The sequence below is a fragment of the Ochotona curzoniae genome, unplaced genomic scaffold (assembly GCF_017591425.1).
Source record: "Ochotona curzoniae isolate NIBS_2020 unplaced genomic scaffold, NIBS_Ocur_1.0 scaffold_4505, whole genome shotgun sequence".
Taxonomy (NCBI): Eukaryota; Metazoa; Chordata; class Mammalia; order Lagomorpha; family Ochotonidae; genus Ochotona; species Ochotona curzoniae.
The window spans coordinates 15,245,457-15,259,050 of NW_024467118.1; the positions used below are offsets into that span (position 1 = coordinate 15,245,457).

General features: G+C 50.9%; 1 protein-coding gene across 2 annotated transcripts; it reads left to right on the forward strand.

Moving 5' to 3' along the window:
• Positions 1-572: 572 nt before the first annotated feature.
• Positions 573-10,352, forward strand: SMIM20 (small integral membrane protein 20). 2 transcript variants are annotated; one of them, XM_040965993.1, is made up of 3 exons: positions 578-783; positions 8,651-8,707; positions 9,724-10,352. In XM_040965993.1, the coding sequence occupies exons 1-3, from the start codon at positions 675-677 to the stop codon at positions 9,759-9,761; spliced, it is 204 nt and encodes a 67-aa protein (XP_040821927.1). In that variant the 5' UTR covers positions 578-674; the 3' UTR covers positions 9,762-10,352. The 2 variants fall into 2 exon arrangements, with proteins under 2 accessions (XP_040821928.1, XP_040821927.1); XM_040965994.1 differs by lacking the exon at positions 8,651-8,707 and having other exon boundaries at positions 573-783.
• The last annotated feature ends 3,242 nt before the right edge of the window (positions 10,353-13,594 follow it).

Sequence of the window (13,594 nt, forward strand, 5' to 3'; positions counted from 1 at the left end):
CAGCACAGAGAGAGGCGGGACTGGACAGAGAGGGTCAGCCAACAGGCACTGGGCCACCACCGAAGGGCAGGGAGAGACAGGGCAGCCAGTCAGGCACCGGGGTAAAGGAGGGCTGCTGCAGGACGGTGAATGAGCATTTGGGGCAACAACCAGGTCAAGGGCTTGGAAGGACGAGGGCAGAACCGGACAAAAGGCTCCTCCCGCAACCAGAGTGCAGCAGGTGCCGCTCCCGGCGCCGAGAGGGCGGAGGAGAGGGTGGGCTCTGCACCCAAAGCCCCGCCTCCGCCACGCCCAAGGCCACGCCTCTTGCCCCTGTCCTTGCGCAAGGCCCCGCCTCTTGATTAGCCCCTCCCTTCTTCCCGCCCCCGGCCCGCCCAAGGCCCCGCCTCTCGATTAGCCCCTTCCATCCCCCGCCCTCTGCCCGCCCAAGGTCCCGCCTCTTGATTAGCCCCTCCCTTCTCCCCGCCCAAGGCCCGCCCAAGGCCCCGCCTCTTGGCGAGCACCATTCTCGCGCTCCGCCTCCAACCCTCCCAAAGCCCCGCCCCCACGCTCGTCCCGCCCCAAGGCCCGGAAGCGAAAGCCGCTCCGCCTCTTCCGAGCAGGGTCGCGTCCCGGCCAGTTGGGCATGAGGTGCTGGACCCTCGGCAGGTCCAGGTAGCTCCGGGCCGGGCGCGATGTCCCGCAACCTGCGCACCGCGCTCATTTTCGGTGGCTTCGTCTCCCTGGTGGGCGCCGCCTTTTACCCCATCTACTTCCGGCCCCTGATGATGCCGGAGGAGTACAGTGAGTGACCTCCGACCCCGCGCGGTGGCCCCGTGGGTTCCACGCATCCACTCGGGAACTGGACGGAGCTTCTCGGACCCTCAGCGTCGCATTGTTAATACCTGGGTCTGCACTGGTTGTAATACGGCCAGATCGAGAGCGCTCGGCACGTGGGTGCTCCTTGCAGGACCCCACTGGGGTTACAGCGGGGACCCCTAGAAGCAGGGCAGCCCGCCCAGGGTCACACAGGGCGGCGAAGGGGCCAGGCCTCGGTCTCCAGGGAGTGGGCAGGTGTCCAGGCCGAAAGGTCTGTGTCTTGGGCTGCAGTTCCACTTCCAGATGCCTTTGCGTCAGTGTTTGAACCCTCTCCTGTTCTCCCAGGCTTTGGCGTTGTTTCCCAAACGGTTTTCCAGATTCTGCTCAGTTCCTTCCTTTGCACCTGTTGGGCACGTGACCACAGGAGTGATTTTCCTCCTTAATCATTCCAGTCAGTCCTGTCGTCCACAAAGCCAAATTGGAGACCCATGCCTGGGTGAGGAAGATGCCATGATGTATTTAAAACCATTTGCTACAGAGTGCCAGGCATGGTGTTCCAGAATCCTCCAGAGGACCCACGCATGCCTGCTGTGGCCTTTGAGGGTGTTAGCAGAGGCCGAGAGCCTGGCGGTTGGACGGTGAATGCTCCGTGGGATACACTGCCTGGTGCAGGTGTGGTGGCTGGAGGCAGCACGCTCAGCACACACACTGGCTTCCTGGTCCTGCTTGCCACCAGCCCTGACTGATGGGCCTCTGCAGTGGGCCTGCCTGGGATGGTCTGGGGTCCTGCATGATCTGTCCATATCACCTTTCCTGATGGGGTTCCTGCCCCAGGCTGTTTTATGGAAGCCTCTAGAATTGAGGTTGGGGGTCAGGGTTTATTCTGGATTCTGTTAGGAAAGTTTCAGCTGTGAATCATAAAGACAGCTCTTCTAGCTGGTGGCCACTGGTGCTCCAGTGGGTGCATGTCACGGTGTGGAGGCTGGGGGAGAAAAGGCTGCTACCCCAGGGTGCCCAGGTCAGTCTGCTGTGACCAAGCATGAACTGAACCTCACTGTGAGTGGAGCTGTGATGAGCGACTCAGGTCAGCTGGTCAAGGTGAAGGTTTGAACCGTGTGTCCCCACTATGGTCTAAAAGGATGCCTCAGCACCTTTGATTGTTGGAGTTTTGAGACAGACCCATCGGACCTTTTAGGGTGACATTTAGTGTGGGTGGCTCTGGTATCTGCACTATTAGCTCCTGCCTGCCCCGTCTCAATTTTGATAAATATTCTCAACTCTTATCCGAGTGTCCCAGCTGAGTCTTAGGTGAAAGTGCACTGTATGTCTGCGGCACTTGTAAGCACTTCCTCTACTTGTGCGTGAACCCATTTCATGAATACAGCAGCCCCTGTGAGATCCCTTTTTATATGTGGACAAACCGAGGCATGTGACAGGTGGCTTGCACAAGGCCTTCTCACAGAGCGGGCTTTGCACTGCCACCATTGGCCCCTCTGCTGGGGCATAGCACCCTGGCCTACCACAGCAGTGGGTCTGAATGCCCTGGGAAGCTTGCTTGCTCTGAGCCCTGCTTATCTTCCCATCTGGAGCAGTGGAAATTTGGAGCCGAGTTTATGAGGTTTTTGGACAAATTAAATGAGGCAGTGGATGTGAAAACACCGTGTTTTGTCAGGCACTCCACAGCAGGTGGACAGTTAACAGCTAGCTTACCTGACAGGTCAGGCACCTCACTGGGTGGTGACCGGGTGGCAGCAACGTGCTAGATGGACAGAGGTTCCATTCATGCCAGTGCCTTCAGGTAGGGAACATTTCACTTTATGTCTGTTCTTTGCTTCTTTCTTTCACTTGGATTTTAGCAGTTGCTTATACCTGGTGCTGTTGGCTACTGGGTGTCCCCAACCAAACTTGACATTTGGTCACTTCTTTCTGTTGCGCTTTCATGCTACGTGTATGCCTCCCATGTTACTTTGGTCTTGCCTTGTGTTTGCTACCCTCTTAAGTTATCCAGCCCTCTGTTTATGCCCCCAAGTGCTTCTCTTCACCTGTGCCCTTCTCACCAGTCCCTCTTGCGTCTCCTCTCTCAAGTTCACTTCCCTTCTTCCTGGCATGCATCTGTATTTCCTTGGTGCCAGCTTAGAACCAGGAAACTCAGTTCTGATTTGTTGGCAAAGGAGTAGCGGTGTAGGATGGCAGTGGCTGCTGGGGAGCCCATCTGGCCCTGGTTTGGCTCTGTGAGTTTGCTCATCCCGCTTTACTAAAAGGGCTGTGGCCAGCAGGGGCAGGTAAGAAATGAACGTACCCATGGACTTTACAAAAAGAAGATAAGAATTCCGAGTTGGGTCTGTACCAAGTGCTTTCTGACGTTGGGAGGTGGCAGCAAGTAGATCCCAGAGGATGCAAGGTGGACCTGGTCTGCGCACTGTTGGAAGGCGGCCGGCGGCACAGGGAGGAGGCTGGCCCAGTGCTGTTGGCAGCAGGTTCAGGGAGAGCTTTATTTTTATTTGTGGCTGGCAGAGGTGAGAGAGTTAGGACAGAGAAAGGAGCTGAGGGAGGAGGCACTCAGAGTGGGAGGTGATGCCAGGTCATGTACCCAGATGGAGGGGTGAACCCTGGGCTGAAAGGTGGGTGCCTCTTGCATCTACTGTGGAGGAGGGGCAGGTGTGGGTGAAGTCTGCATGAGTGGAGTATGGTTGGGTGGAACCTGAGTGAATGGAGCCAGGGGTGGTTTGGTGCTGGCAAGCAGTGGACACTTCTGGGGGTTTCTTGTGATCTGGGTGCAGTTCAGAAGCCAGGTTGATTCAGAGATGGGCCACAGAGGAGTGAGACTTCAGTCTCTCCTGGCAAGCCCCGCCTTCCTGGCCCACACCCCTTACTAGCACTGCAGCATTTGCTGTTTGTGTCCTCCCTTGTGGGGCCTCCCCTACACCACCCTGTACTCAGGTGCAGCCCCCAGGCTGGGCGCTGCCTTGGAAGGCAGAGCAGGGACTGGGGCCCTGAGAACTGGTTGCCAGTGAAACAAGACTTGGAGCCAAAGGCCAGCCAGAAAGGAGCCATGGTTTTCAGCGGGCTCAGGCTGGTATCGACTGAGGGGCAGGATGTGGACGACTCAGTGGCAGGGTCTGTGCCAGAATAAGGTGGCAGGAAAGGGCAGAAAGGCTGTATATATAAAACCAAGCCCCGAAGGTCCTTCGTGCTGACAGAGCAGGTGGGCGCCATCACAAGACTGCTCGGCAGAACTTGGTACAGGCCTGCAGTGGGACTCTCGGCTCATCCCGTAGCTCCCCAGGGCTTGGCTGCTGCTGTGCCCTTGGAGTTGCAGTCAGCACTGAGTACGGGCTCAGGGATCACGAACTGGAAGTTCAGCATGTCTCGTCCTGTGCCTCTCAGTGCAGGCTGTTTGATATTGTGACGATGTTGACTTTCATCCTGTTGTCACTTTGTCTGCAGGGGAGCAATTAGGGAAGAGCGTTGGAGTCCGTTATCGGACCCTAAGCTGTATGTGCTACAATTGGACGGGATCCTGACTGTGACCTTTTTTGAGGCCAGTGGTGAAATGAGACAAAATTGGAGAGTTTGGCCAGCAGGGACTTGAACTCCCTGAGTCCCCCCCAGTTAAGTGACTTATTAAAGGTCAGCCAGTGTTCATTGCTGGGTGGACACAGGCCCTCATGCCCATGGCCTTGCTTGTGAGGGGCCCTGAGGAAGGCTAGTCAAGGGCACAGGAAGGGGCCACACTCCTGGGTCACCTGGGCCTGTGATTCCCTGGCCATTCACTGCCTTGATTCCCTGTACCCTACACAGGCAGAGCAGGGCTCTCAGGTGTCACTTAGCATGAAGTGATTTTTGCCTTGGAGGGACTTTTGCCACATTGTCCCACATGCCTGGTGCTCTGTACCTGCTTTTCCTTCTTCCTGCCCCATAATCTAATGAAACGTTCAGACTGAAGCTATCTTTGCCACCTGGTATCCCAGAGCTCCTCGGAATCACCCTGCATGGCAGGGAGGAAGCAGGTGGCACATCGGGAGGAGGCAGTGTTGGCTCTGAGTGGCCTGCCCAGCCCTTGGTCCTGTTGTACTGTTAGGGTCCTGCAGTCTGCCCCCAGCCTCGGGCTGACACCAGTGGGTTCAGCTGTCTGGTGCCTTCAGCTTCTGGCTCACATCTGCCGTTCTGTCCCCTTGGTACCCCTTAGTTGGCCAGCTCACACCTATGGTCGCACCTGTTTGATACCCCGGGGCCTGGGGCATATACCTGCTGTTAAAGCTTTTTAGGCAAATTGAGCTTCTGGCTCCCACTTTGGTGTTACCCCATGAGCTGAAGAGTCTGTGTCTAGGCCATACCAGTGACATGTGAATAGCGAGAGAAAGAAAGAGATGTGCACCTGCTGAGTCACTGCTCAACTGACTGCAGAGGCCCTGGCTGGCTGGCCAAGCCAGGAGCCTAGAACTCTATCTGGAAGTGGAAGCGCCATCTTCCACTGCTTTCCCAGGTACATCAGCAGGGAGCTGGATCGGAAGTGGAGCCACTGGGACTTGAGAAAGCACTCTGTATGGGATAGTGATGGTTCAGGCAGCAGCTGGCCACGATGTGCCACAGTGCCAACCCCAAGCTGTGTTTCTGTAATTGAGAAAAAGTCCGTATCAACAGGGACCACAGAATAGTACAATGAATTCCTGTATGTGCTTCACCTAGATTTACCAGTTTTTAACATTTTGTCATATTTTGCTTTCTCCCCTAAATATAATAATATATAAACACCAATATATATATCTGTAATTTTATATGCACAGTATGTAATTATTCCTGTTATTTTGCTGAGTCAGTTGACAGTAAGTTGGAGACACTGTGAGCTTTTATTCCTGAACACTTCAGCCTGTATTTCCTAAGAACAAGAACATTGTCTGACATTAGCACAATGCCACTATCCAGTCCAGAACACTTAATATTGGGGCAATTGCTTCATCTAACATGCAGTCCATATCCAAATTCTGCCATTTATCCCAATCACCTCTTGTTGCATTGTAGTTTTTTGTTTGCTTTAATTTCTCAAATTCGTTTGAAAGAATGACAGGGAGAGAATGGAGACAGCGATCTTCCATCTGCTGGCTCACTCCCCAAATACTTGCAACAGGCAGAGTTGGACTAGGCTGAAGACCGGAACCCAGAACTCTGCCCAGGTCTTCCGTGGGGGTAGCAGGAGCCAAGTGCTTGAGCTTATCACCTCCTGTCCCCCCAGGTGCCTCGGCAGGGAGCTGGATGGAGGCAGAGCAGCCAGGATTTGAACATGCATTGTGATACATGAGGCAGCTGTTCACATCAATCTGCCGTTCCACAGCACCAGCCCTGGCAGAAGGAGAGGGGAAAGAGGAGCCTGATGACGTCATCTGCATTATTTTATCTGCTTTTGTACTTAAGTTCCTATCTGCTGGTCCTCCATGAGCACACACCCGACTAGTAGTTATGAAGATTGCGTCGGTCTTAGATGCATTAACAGGTCCCGCAGCAATTTATTTCCCAACGCTGGCCTTTAATATTTAAAGATATGTTTTTTTTTTCAAAGGCTTAGAAAGTTATTAGGTAAATTCTTGTGCTTCCATGAAGAAAAGCGGACTGCATCCATGCGAGCCAGGCTTCAGTATGATACACCTTGCCCTTTGGAGATCAGGATGCTCAGTGAGAGCTGCAGATGTCCTCAGTGCCTGGCACCAGGGGGCAGAGTCGGGCTTGCTGGGCAGGTCTTCATTTTAGCTCCTGGCAGACCTGCCCACACCTGAAGACCAGAGCGGGTTTCTCCCAGTCTGTTCCCATAGCTAGACCCCTGACTCCTGCCACTTCCCTCACAGTCACCCTGGTCACCACGTACCTGCAAAGTCCTCACGGAAAGGTTTTCTGGCTTCCCTTTAGTGCATTTGGCATCCAAGAATAAAGTGCCTTTGTGCCATGGCACAAATTGACGTAAGATGGCTTTGGCCTTAGCGGGCTTGTACACCATTAACGGATTAAAGAACTCATGCCTGTAGATAGGATGCTAATGCCTGGTTATCACCTGCTAGGAACTGGTTTAAATTGCCTGTCCGTGCCAGATAGAGAGGTGGTTGCATTAGGATGGGGATTATGAAGAGATTACGGTCTATTTAAAACAAATCCTCCGTCTCTCTCCACCCTCATTAGCAGCTAACGAGAGTGTGAAGACAGAGATTTCTTTCTGTTTCGCATGTTTCCTGTTGCATCCTAAGAGGTTAGAACACAATTAAGGATTCTGTCCTTGTACCCAAAGTCAGCCTCCGTGGCTGCTTGGCAGGCCGCCTGCTGCTCTGGCCATGCACTGCCTGCCTGTTGGAGAACGTGCTGAGGGTACCAGGGTGCCTGGTCTTAAATCTGCAGGTCAGGGACTCTGACAGTCAGTCAGTTGTATTTAAACGCTTACCTCTTGTGGAATATCAGAGGACTGACCTTTTAGGTCTGGGGAAATTGTGGCTTTTTTGTCCTCCTGGGAGATTGACGGGAGCATTGGCAGTTTCTAGCACATGCATGCGGTGACCGTGTGTTGATACCTGCCTCTCAACAATGTGACAACACTCAGTCTATAAGCATGGTCTGTCTTGGGAAATGGGAACTCAGAAAGTGGGACGCTGCCGTGGTGGCCATCTCTCGTGCCCTCCAGACGAAAGAGGTCATTCAGCAGGCGTAGTTCCCAAGGTTCTGGGTGGTCGTTCACCTGTGGCTTTTCCTAGGGGAACAGGGTAAGGTGTCCGCCATTATCAGTGGTCAGCGCCGTGACACCCTGTCTTCTCTCTGTCCTTCTTAGAGTGGCACTTGAGGAGCCACACAATTGCATGTGTCCACGGTTTTCTTTCCTAGAGCAAAACTTGGCCATGATAAAGCTGTGAGGTAGGGCTTGGAGAAGTTGACTGAGTATCAGATGTGGCCAAAGACTATTTCTTGTACTTCTTAATGCTTATGTGACTTTAGGAGGATCCAGAGGCCAGCATAAAGAACAGGGCCTGATACCACTCAGGAGCCAAATGTGGTTAGCCCCAATGGAAGCAAGGTCTGAGCTCAGCATTCTGTTACTGTCATGGATTAGTAAATATGCTTTGCCTCTGAGTTTTCCTCTTCTAGAGCCACCAATAGTTTTAGAAGATACTTCAAATACTAAGTCTTCACTTTACAGATCTTGGGTTTATTTTAAACCACTTAGATATGCCACAGTGCTTGAGGCCCACAGAAGTAAAATGCCCCATTTCTCTTGGCCCTTGCCCATTGGTGTCGCCAGAGAGACCAGCTCTGCTGCTGTAGTGACAACGTGCTTGCTAATTGGCACAGCACCTGCAATCAATTAGGGGAAGCTTCAATTATCCAAACCAAAGCCACCCACCCAAAGATTAATTTTCTGCTCTATTTCCTATCAAAAACATGGCAGATTTAGCCCCGAGTCTGGTCCTGCAGCAGAGAGAGTGTTAGCCATATCAACTGCATCGCGTTCTTGTTCATTGTGCTCAGTCCTTCAATTCAGCAGCCCCGTTGTAATATTACGCCCACCCAGTCTTTCAAAATCGTTCTTTTCCTGTTGTTTTGTTGCCTTTCCAAAATGCTGAGATCACAAGGAAACGATGCTGGCTGGCAGCTTTCCTTCTCCAGTGTGGCTTTCTTTATTTTGTAGAAAACATCCAGTCTTCTTTGCATTCTGGGATCTAACTTCCCCGACCTAGAAGCCCCGAGGAACGGCACCTTTGAGTTTAATAGCACTCATAAATCCTGCTTTCTAATCGTCTCATGTCATTGGCTCATGTAAATACAAAGATTCCACCCTTCCCCTCTCTCTAAAGAACAATTTCTCTCTTGTGTTTTTCAGAGAAAGAACAAGCTATAAATCGGGCTGGAATTGTTCAAGAAGATGTGCAGCCTCCAGGTAAAGCTAAAAAAAAAAATCCTCTGAGGATCTCACATGGGCTGGTGGGTCAGGTCCCTGCTATGCTGTGCCATCCTGTGGAGGATTGGGCAGCCCTCGGGGCGTGGAGCTGTGCTGGGGAGCCAAGGGCCGTGGGCATCATCAGCCGTGGGCCACACACAGTGGTCACCTTCGGAAAGGAGCCTGCCTGCCCTGAACTGGTTGGGTTTTGAGTCCCGCATGCTGTTGCCTTGGCAGGGCCAGACCAAATGCTGTGGCAAACCTTGTATGGCTTGTGGTCTGTCCCCAAGGCCTGGATTGAAGTGTGATTTGCTCTTTATCTCACATAGTTGGTGTGGTATAGAGATGTCACCTAAGGCACAAGTTTAAAAATTCTCTCCAGAATATGTGTGTGTGTGTGTGTGTGTGTGTGTGTGTATGTGTGTGTGTATGTGTGTATTTTGCAAGTTTGCCACATTTTCTCTTTGGCATTTGATAAGTGGGCCTAGAAATGTAACAAGTGGCCAATTTGATAGGAGGCGGAAGGACGTGTGTTCCGTAGTTACTTTGCAGGCACTCGTTGAAGCACCACCCTTGTGGGAAGGGGGTATTTACTGGTGAATGCCTTTGATTGATGCAGGATTCTGCATTGCACAAAAACTCCAGAAATTCCATTAATGACTGCATGGGTGGTTCCTCAATGAGGATCCAAGTTGACAGAGAATAAAGAGGTTTTCAGCTTATTAACTGAGACTCTTGTCATCTCTGCCGACATTTTTTTATTTTTATTTTTTTCCCCCTTTTGCTAACTAGGCCAGCGATGTATCTCCCTGTTATGGGCAGCTTCTGAGCCATTTAGAAGTCCCTTGAGGCTACCCAGCCATTTCAGTCCAAAACACCAGGAACTTTTTGCCCAGTCTCACAGTGCAGAGAAATTGCACAGCTCTGTGCCAAGCTGGGATGGTTTGTTTGGGGTTGATGGAAATGGTAGGCCATATAAAAATGAATCCTCTTTTTCTTCATGTTTCTTTCCACAGGGTTAAAAGTATGGTCAGATCCATTTGGCAGGAAATGAAAGGGCTTTCAGTAACCCTGAATATGGATTGACACACCTCCACGTGCATTTTGGCACAGAGTCTAATAAATCATCTGGCTATCAAATGAAAGCTGGAGACGCCAACTCTACTGCTATCAATGGGAAGTACTTGTCATTGAAGCCTGCGCCAAAGGATTAAGACGAAGTAGCCAGAGAACCCTAGAATAAAGGACAGCATTGGGCAGCTCTTCCTGGTTGGGTTGAGTTTCCGGCTGGGTTTGGAGATCTGCTTATTGCTCAGCCTCCCCCCTGCCAACCCCTTCCCAGCAGCACCGTGATATGAATATGAGCCACCAGTGGGCCCAGGAAGGTTCAGATCTCCTTTGCCATCTTCCAAATCAGAGAATCCAGTAAAAAACCACCCTGCTGGGCTGCCTCCTAGGGCGCTTTGAAAATGTGCAAGTTGAAAAAAACGCTTTGAGAACAAGGTACTTGGTGCTGTTTAAACAGTCCAGCTTAACCATCTCTTGTGGAAGGCAGCTCTGTGGTGGAAGCAGGTGCACGTGTGTAGTAGAAATCACTGGCATATTAATAGATATGTGTACATTAAAATGATTTATTTTGACCTCATAGTGGTATATTTTTTTTTTCTGAAATTGGGTTTTATTAACCCTAAAGACCAAGATGTATCTCTTGACTTAGTGTATGTGCAAGGAAGTATTTTAAAGGTAACTTACAATTTGGAGAGACTTTTATTTATGGAGTGATTTTCTACCAGGCCCCCCCAAATATTGCTAAGAGAAGAATGAAATTCCTCTCCTCTGCTCCTTTCCTCTTTCTCATTCCAGCCCCTTGTTAGATCGTGTGTCTGAAGAAGGCTCCTTTTCATGTGGCTGTCAGTGTGCCTTGCATATTACTGGAAGCTGCCTTTAGATGAACTGGCTGGTGACATAATTATATTATTGGGAACTTAGAGTTTTTTTTAATAGCCAGTTGACTCACTGATGTCATTACTGCTGAAAAGAAGTAAGATTGATGGTCCCAGAGCCACGGTCACGGTGCTTGGGACGCATCCCCTAACATGCAAATTGAGTGAGAGTTAACAGGCTGGTGAAGGAAGCTGACTCATTAGAAGTATCTTTGATTGTTTGGTGGGGTAACTGAGAAGTTAGGTAGCAGAGTGCCACATGCTTAATTGAGATTTCCCTGTGAGTGAAGCAAGTTGCTGGTACTGTGTGCTGTGGAAAACACAGCACACAGTCCAGGCTCAGACAGCCATGCCTGATGCTGACCCTGGGCCTGCTTCTCTGCTGAGAGGAAGGGGCTGTGTGTCCCGTCCAGCTGACTTCGTGTTCTCAGAGGTTAGACTTCAGACTCTGCTGTCCACACTTGGCAGAGGTTAGGTTGCTGTTTCTGATTGTGGACCAAGCATCCTACTGCACCTGCAGAGTGATGATCGAAGCACTTGGTAGGGGGCTACCAGAGGACCCTGGACTGTATGCTGAGACATTTTGTCCCCCTTGTGGTTAAGCTGTAGGTATGCCTTCCAAGAGAACCAGGCATGGGCCTGTCAGTTGGGGATGGAAGAAGCTGACAATATTTCTTACTGTTCTCAATGAAATGAAGTTGTAGGAGCTCTAGTTTTTTAGTATCAAGCTGTATCCTCATTGGTAAGACTTGGAACCAGAAATTGCAACATGGCCCAGCAGTTGGTGTTATGTCCCATAGAACATTCAGTTCTATACTTTGATTCCCTCTTTGGGCTGGCTGATGGGAAACTCAGCCATATTTGTAGGCCAGCTTTTTGAAAAGTACTTCAGATCTTGTTCAGTTTTTTCCCCCATCCTCCAGCCCTTGTATTCTTTTCCACCATTTTACTGTATTCCTTTATGCTAAACAGTATGTTGTACCCTTCATTTTAGAATAAGGCTGTGCTGTTCCTGCTGTTGAGCATAACTGGGGTGAGGTGCAGGCAGGGGCTGGCTGGACTGCAGCACCTCTTGGCCTATATGCAGGCCAGGTTTGGGTTGGCTAGGCTGGGCAAGTCTGAATTACCTGCTGGTTAACATGTGAGCCAGGTCTGGGGGCAAGCCAGGCTGGAATAGATGGTAGGCTAGAGTCGGAAATAGGTATAAACCAGCTGGGCTAGGCTGCAACACTTCTCAGTGAGTGCCAGGATGGGAGGGCCAAGGCAGGCTGGACCACAGCATCCCATGGCAAGCACAAGATCTGTGACTAGGAGTGGGCCTGGTGGGGGAACTATGGACACTCCCCCACTGGGCTTCAGGTTCCGCTGGTGAGCATTAGAGCCAGGGCTGGGCCAGGCTGGACAAGGCAACACCCATTGGCATGCGTGTGAACAGTATGGGGACAGGTGAGGCTGACCTAGACTGCAACATCCATGAATGGGTGTGAAAACCTGACAGGAAGTGGGCCAAGCCAGACTGAGCTGTAGTACCTGTAGGCATATGCAAAAACTGGGGCTGGGGATGTGCTGGGTGGGGATTACTGGGGGTCACCTCAACTAAGCTGAAGCACCCACCTGTGTACATGAGGGCCAGGCCTATGGCTGCTGAGCTGGGCAATGCCGCGGTACTCACCAGTTTGCATAAGAAATAGAACTGAGGGAAGAGCTAATTGGGCAGCTGTGTCTGCCAGCATGTGTGTTGGCTGGTGTTGGGTGACCAGATGAACTTGACTCTGCACTAGCTGTCACATACAAGAGTCAAGGCAGGTTACCCCACGCAAGGATTTGTGGGAGACTGTCCAAACTAGACTGCTGAACCCAAACCCCAGCCTCAGGGAAAAATCACAAGATTTATGATCCGGCCTCAGAATAAAGGTATTAAAACTGGACCTCTTCAGTTGCTGATGCCTGTGTCATGGACAGCCTGCCCAGATTCACATGGGGGGACATGACAGCCAGCTCATCTGGGCAAACGGGACGTTTTCCATTAAAAGATGGAAAGCACAGAAAGTTGGATAACTGTCCTGGCCAGACCTTGCAGTGAATGTCTAGGTTTGTGGCTACACGGGAGTAGACCTGGTCAGCCAACAAGATTTCTGTTCCTTGGAAGGGTTTCCTAGCCCTGGTGCAATGGAACCAATCGCATCCCAGAACGATGAAGACAATCCAGCAGCATCCTAGGCACCGTCTTCACACATTGGGGTCTCTAAGGCAACAAACGACCACCTTCATTGTCTCCGTGCCTGGGCGCTCACATAGTTTGACAACAAGGAATGGGTCTCCTTTTCCCATCATGTGGGAAAAGGGAAAAAAAAAACCTGAAACATTGATCTCAGCCACCTTCCTCCACACCTTGACCCTTCTCAGCCTCATCAGAGCCCCACATGGACATGCATCCCTCTCAACTATAAAAATATTTTAAAAAATAAGCTAAAGTAACAATTTTTAAGATGTGGCTAGGGTCTGGTGCAACGGGCCAATGGCTAAATCCTCATTTTGCAAGTGCCAGGATCCTATATGGGCACTGGTTCATGTCCTGGCTGCTCCACTTCCTACCAGCTCCCCGATTGTGACTTGGAAAAGCAGTGGAGGATGGCCCAAAGCCCTGGGACACTGCATTCAAATGAGAGGCCTGGAGGAAGTTCCTGGCTCCTGGTTTTGGATCAGCTCAGCTCCAGTTCTTGGCAGTGTCCATTGGGGGAGTGAACCAGCAGACAGAAGATCTTTGTCTCTCCTCTCTATAAATCTGATCTGTCCTTTCAATAAAAATAAATTTTAAAAAATGGATGTCAGTAACACAGATTCTGCTGAGAAAAGCTCACTATAGTCTAGTAAAGAAACTGGAATTCACAGAAAAGATTAAAATAATCAGGAATATTGAAAGTGCCTTTAAAGAGGTCAGATG

Excerpts from the sequence above, each read along its gene's own strand:
- SMIM20 (XM_040965993.1), top strand. The coding sequence starts at position 675 with ATGTCCCGCAACCTGCGCACCGCGCTCATTTTCGGTGGCTTCGTCTCC. Across the intron at positions 784-8,650 it reads GATGATGCCGGAGGAGTACA|AGAAAGAACAAGCTATAAAT; the intron begins GTGAGTGACCTC and ends TGTGTTTTTCAG. Across the intron at positions 8,708-9,723 it reads AGAAGATGTGCAGCCTCCAG|GGTTAAAAGTATGGTCAGAT; the intron begins GTAAAGCTAAAA and ends TTCTTTCCACAG.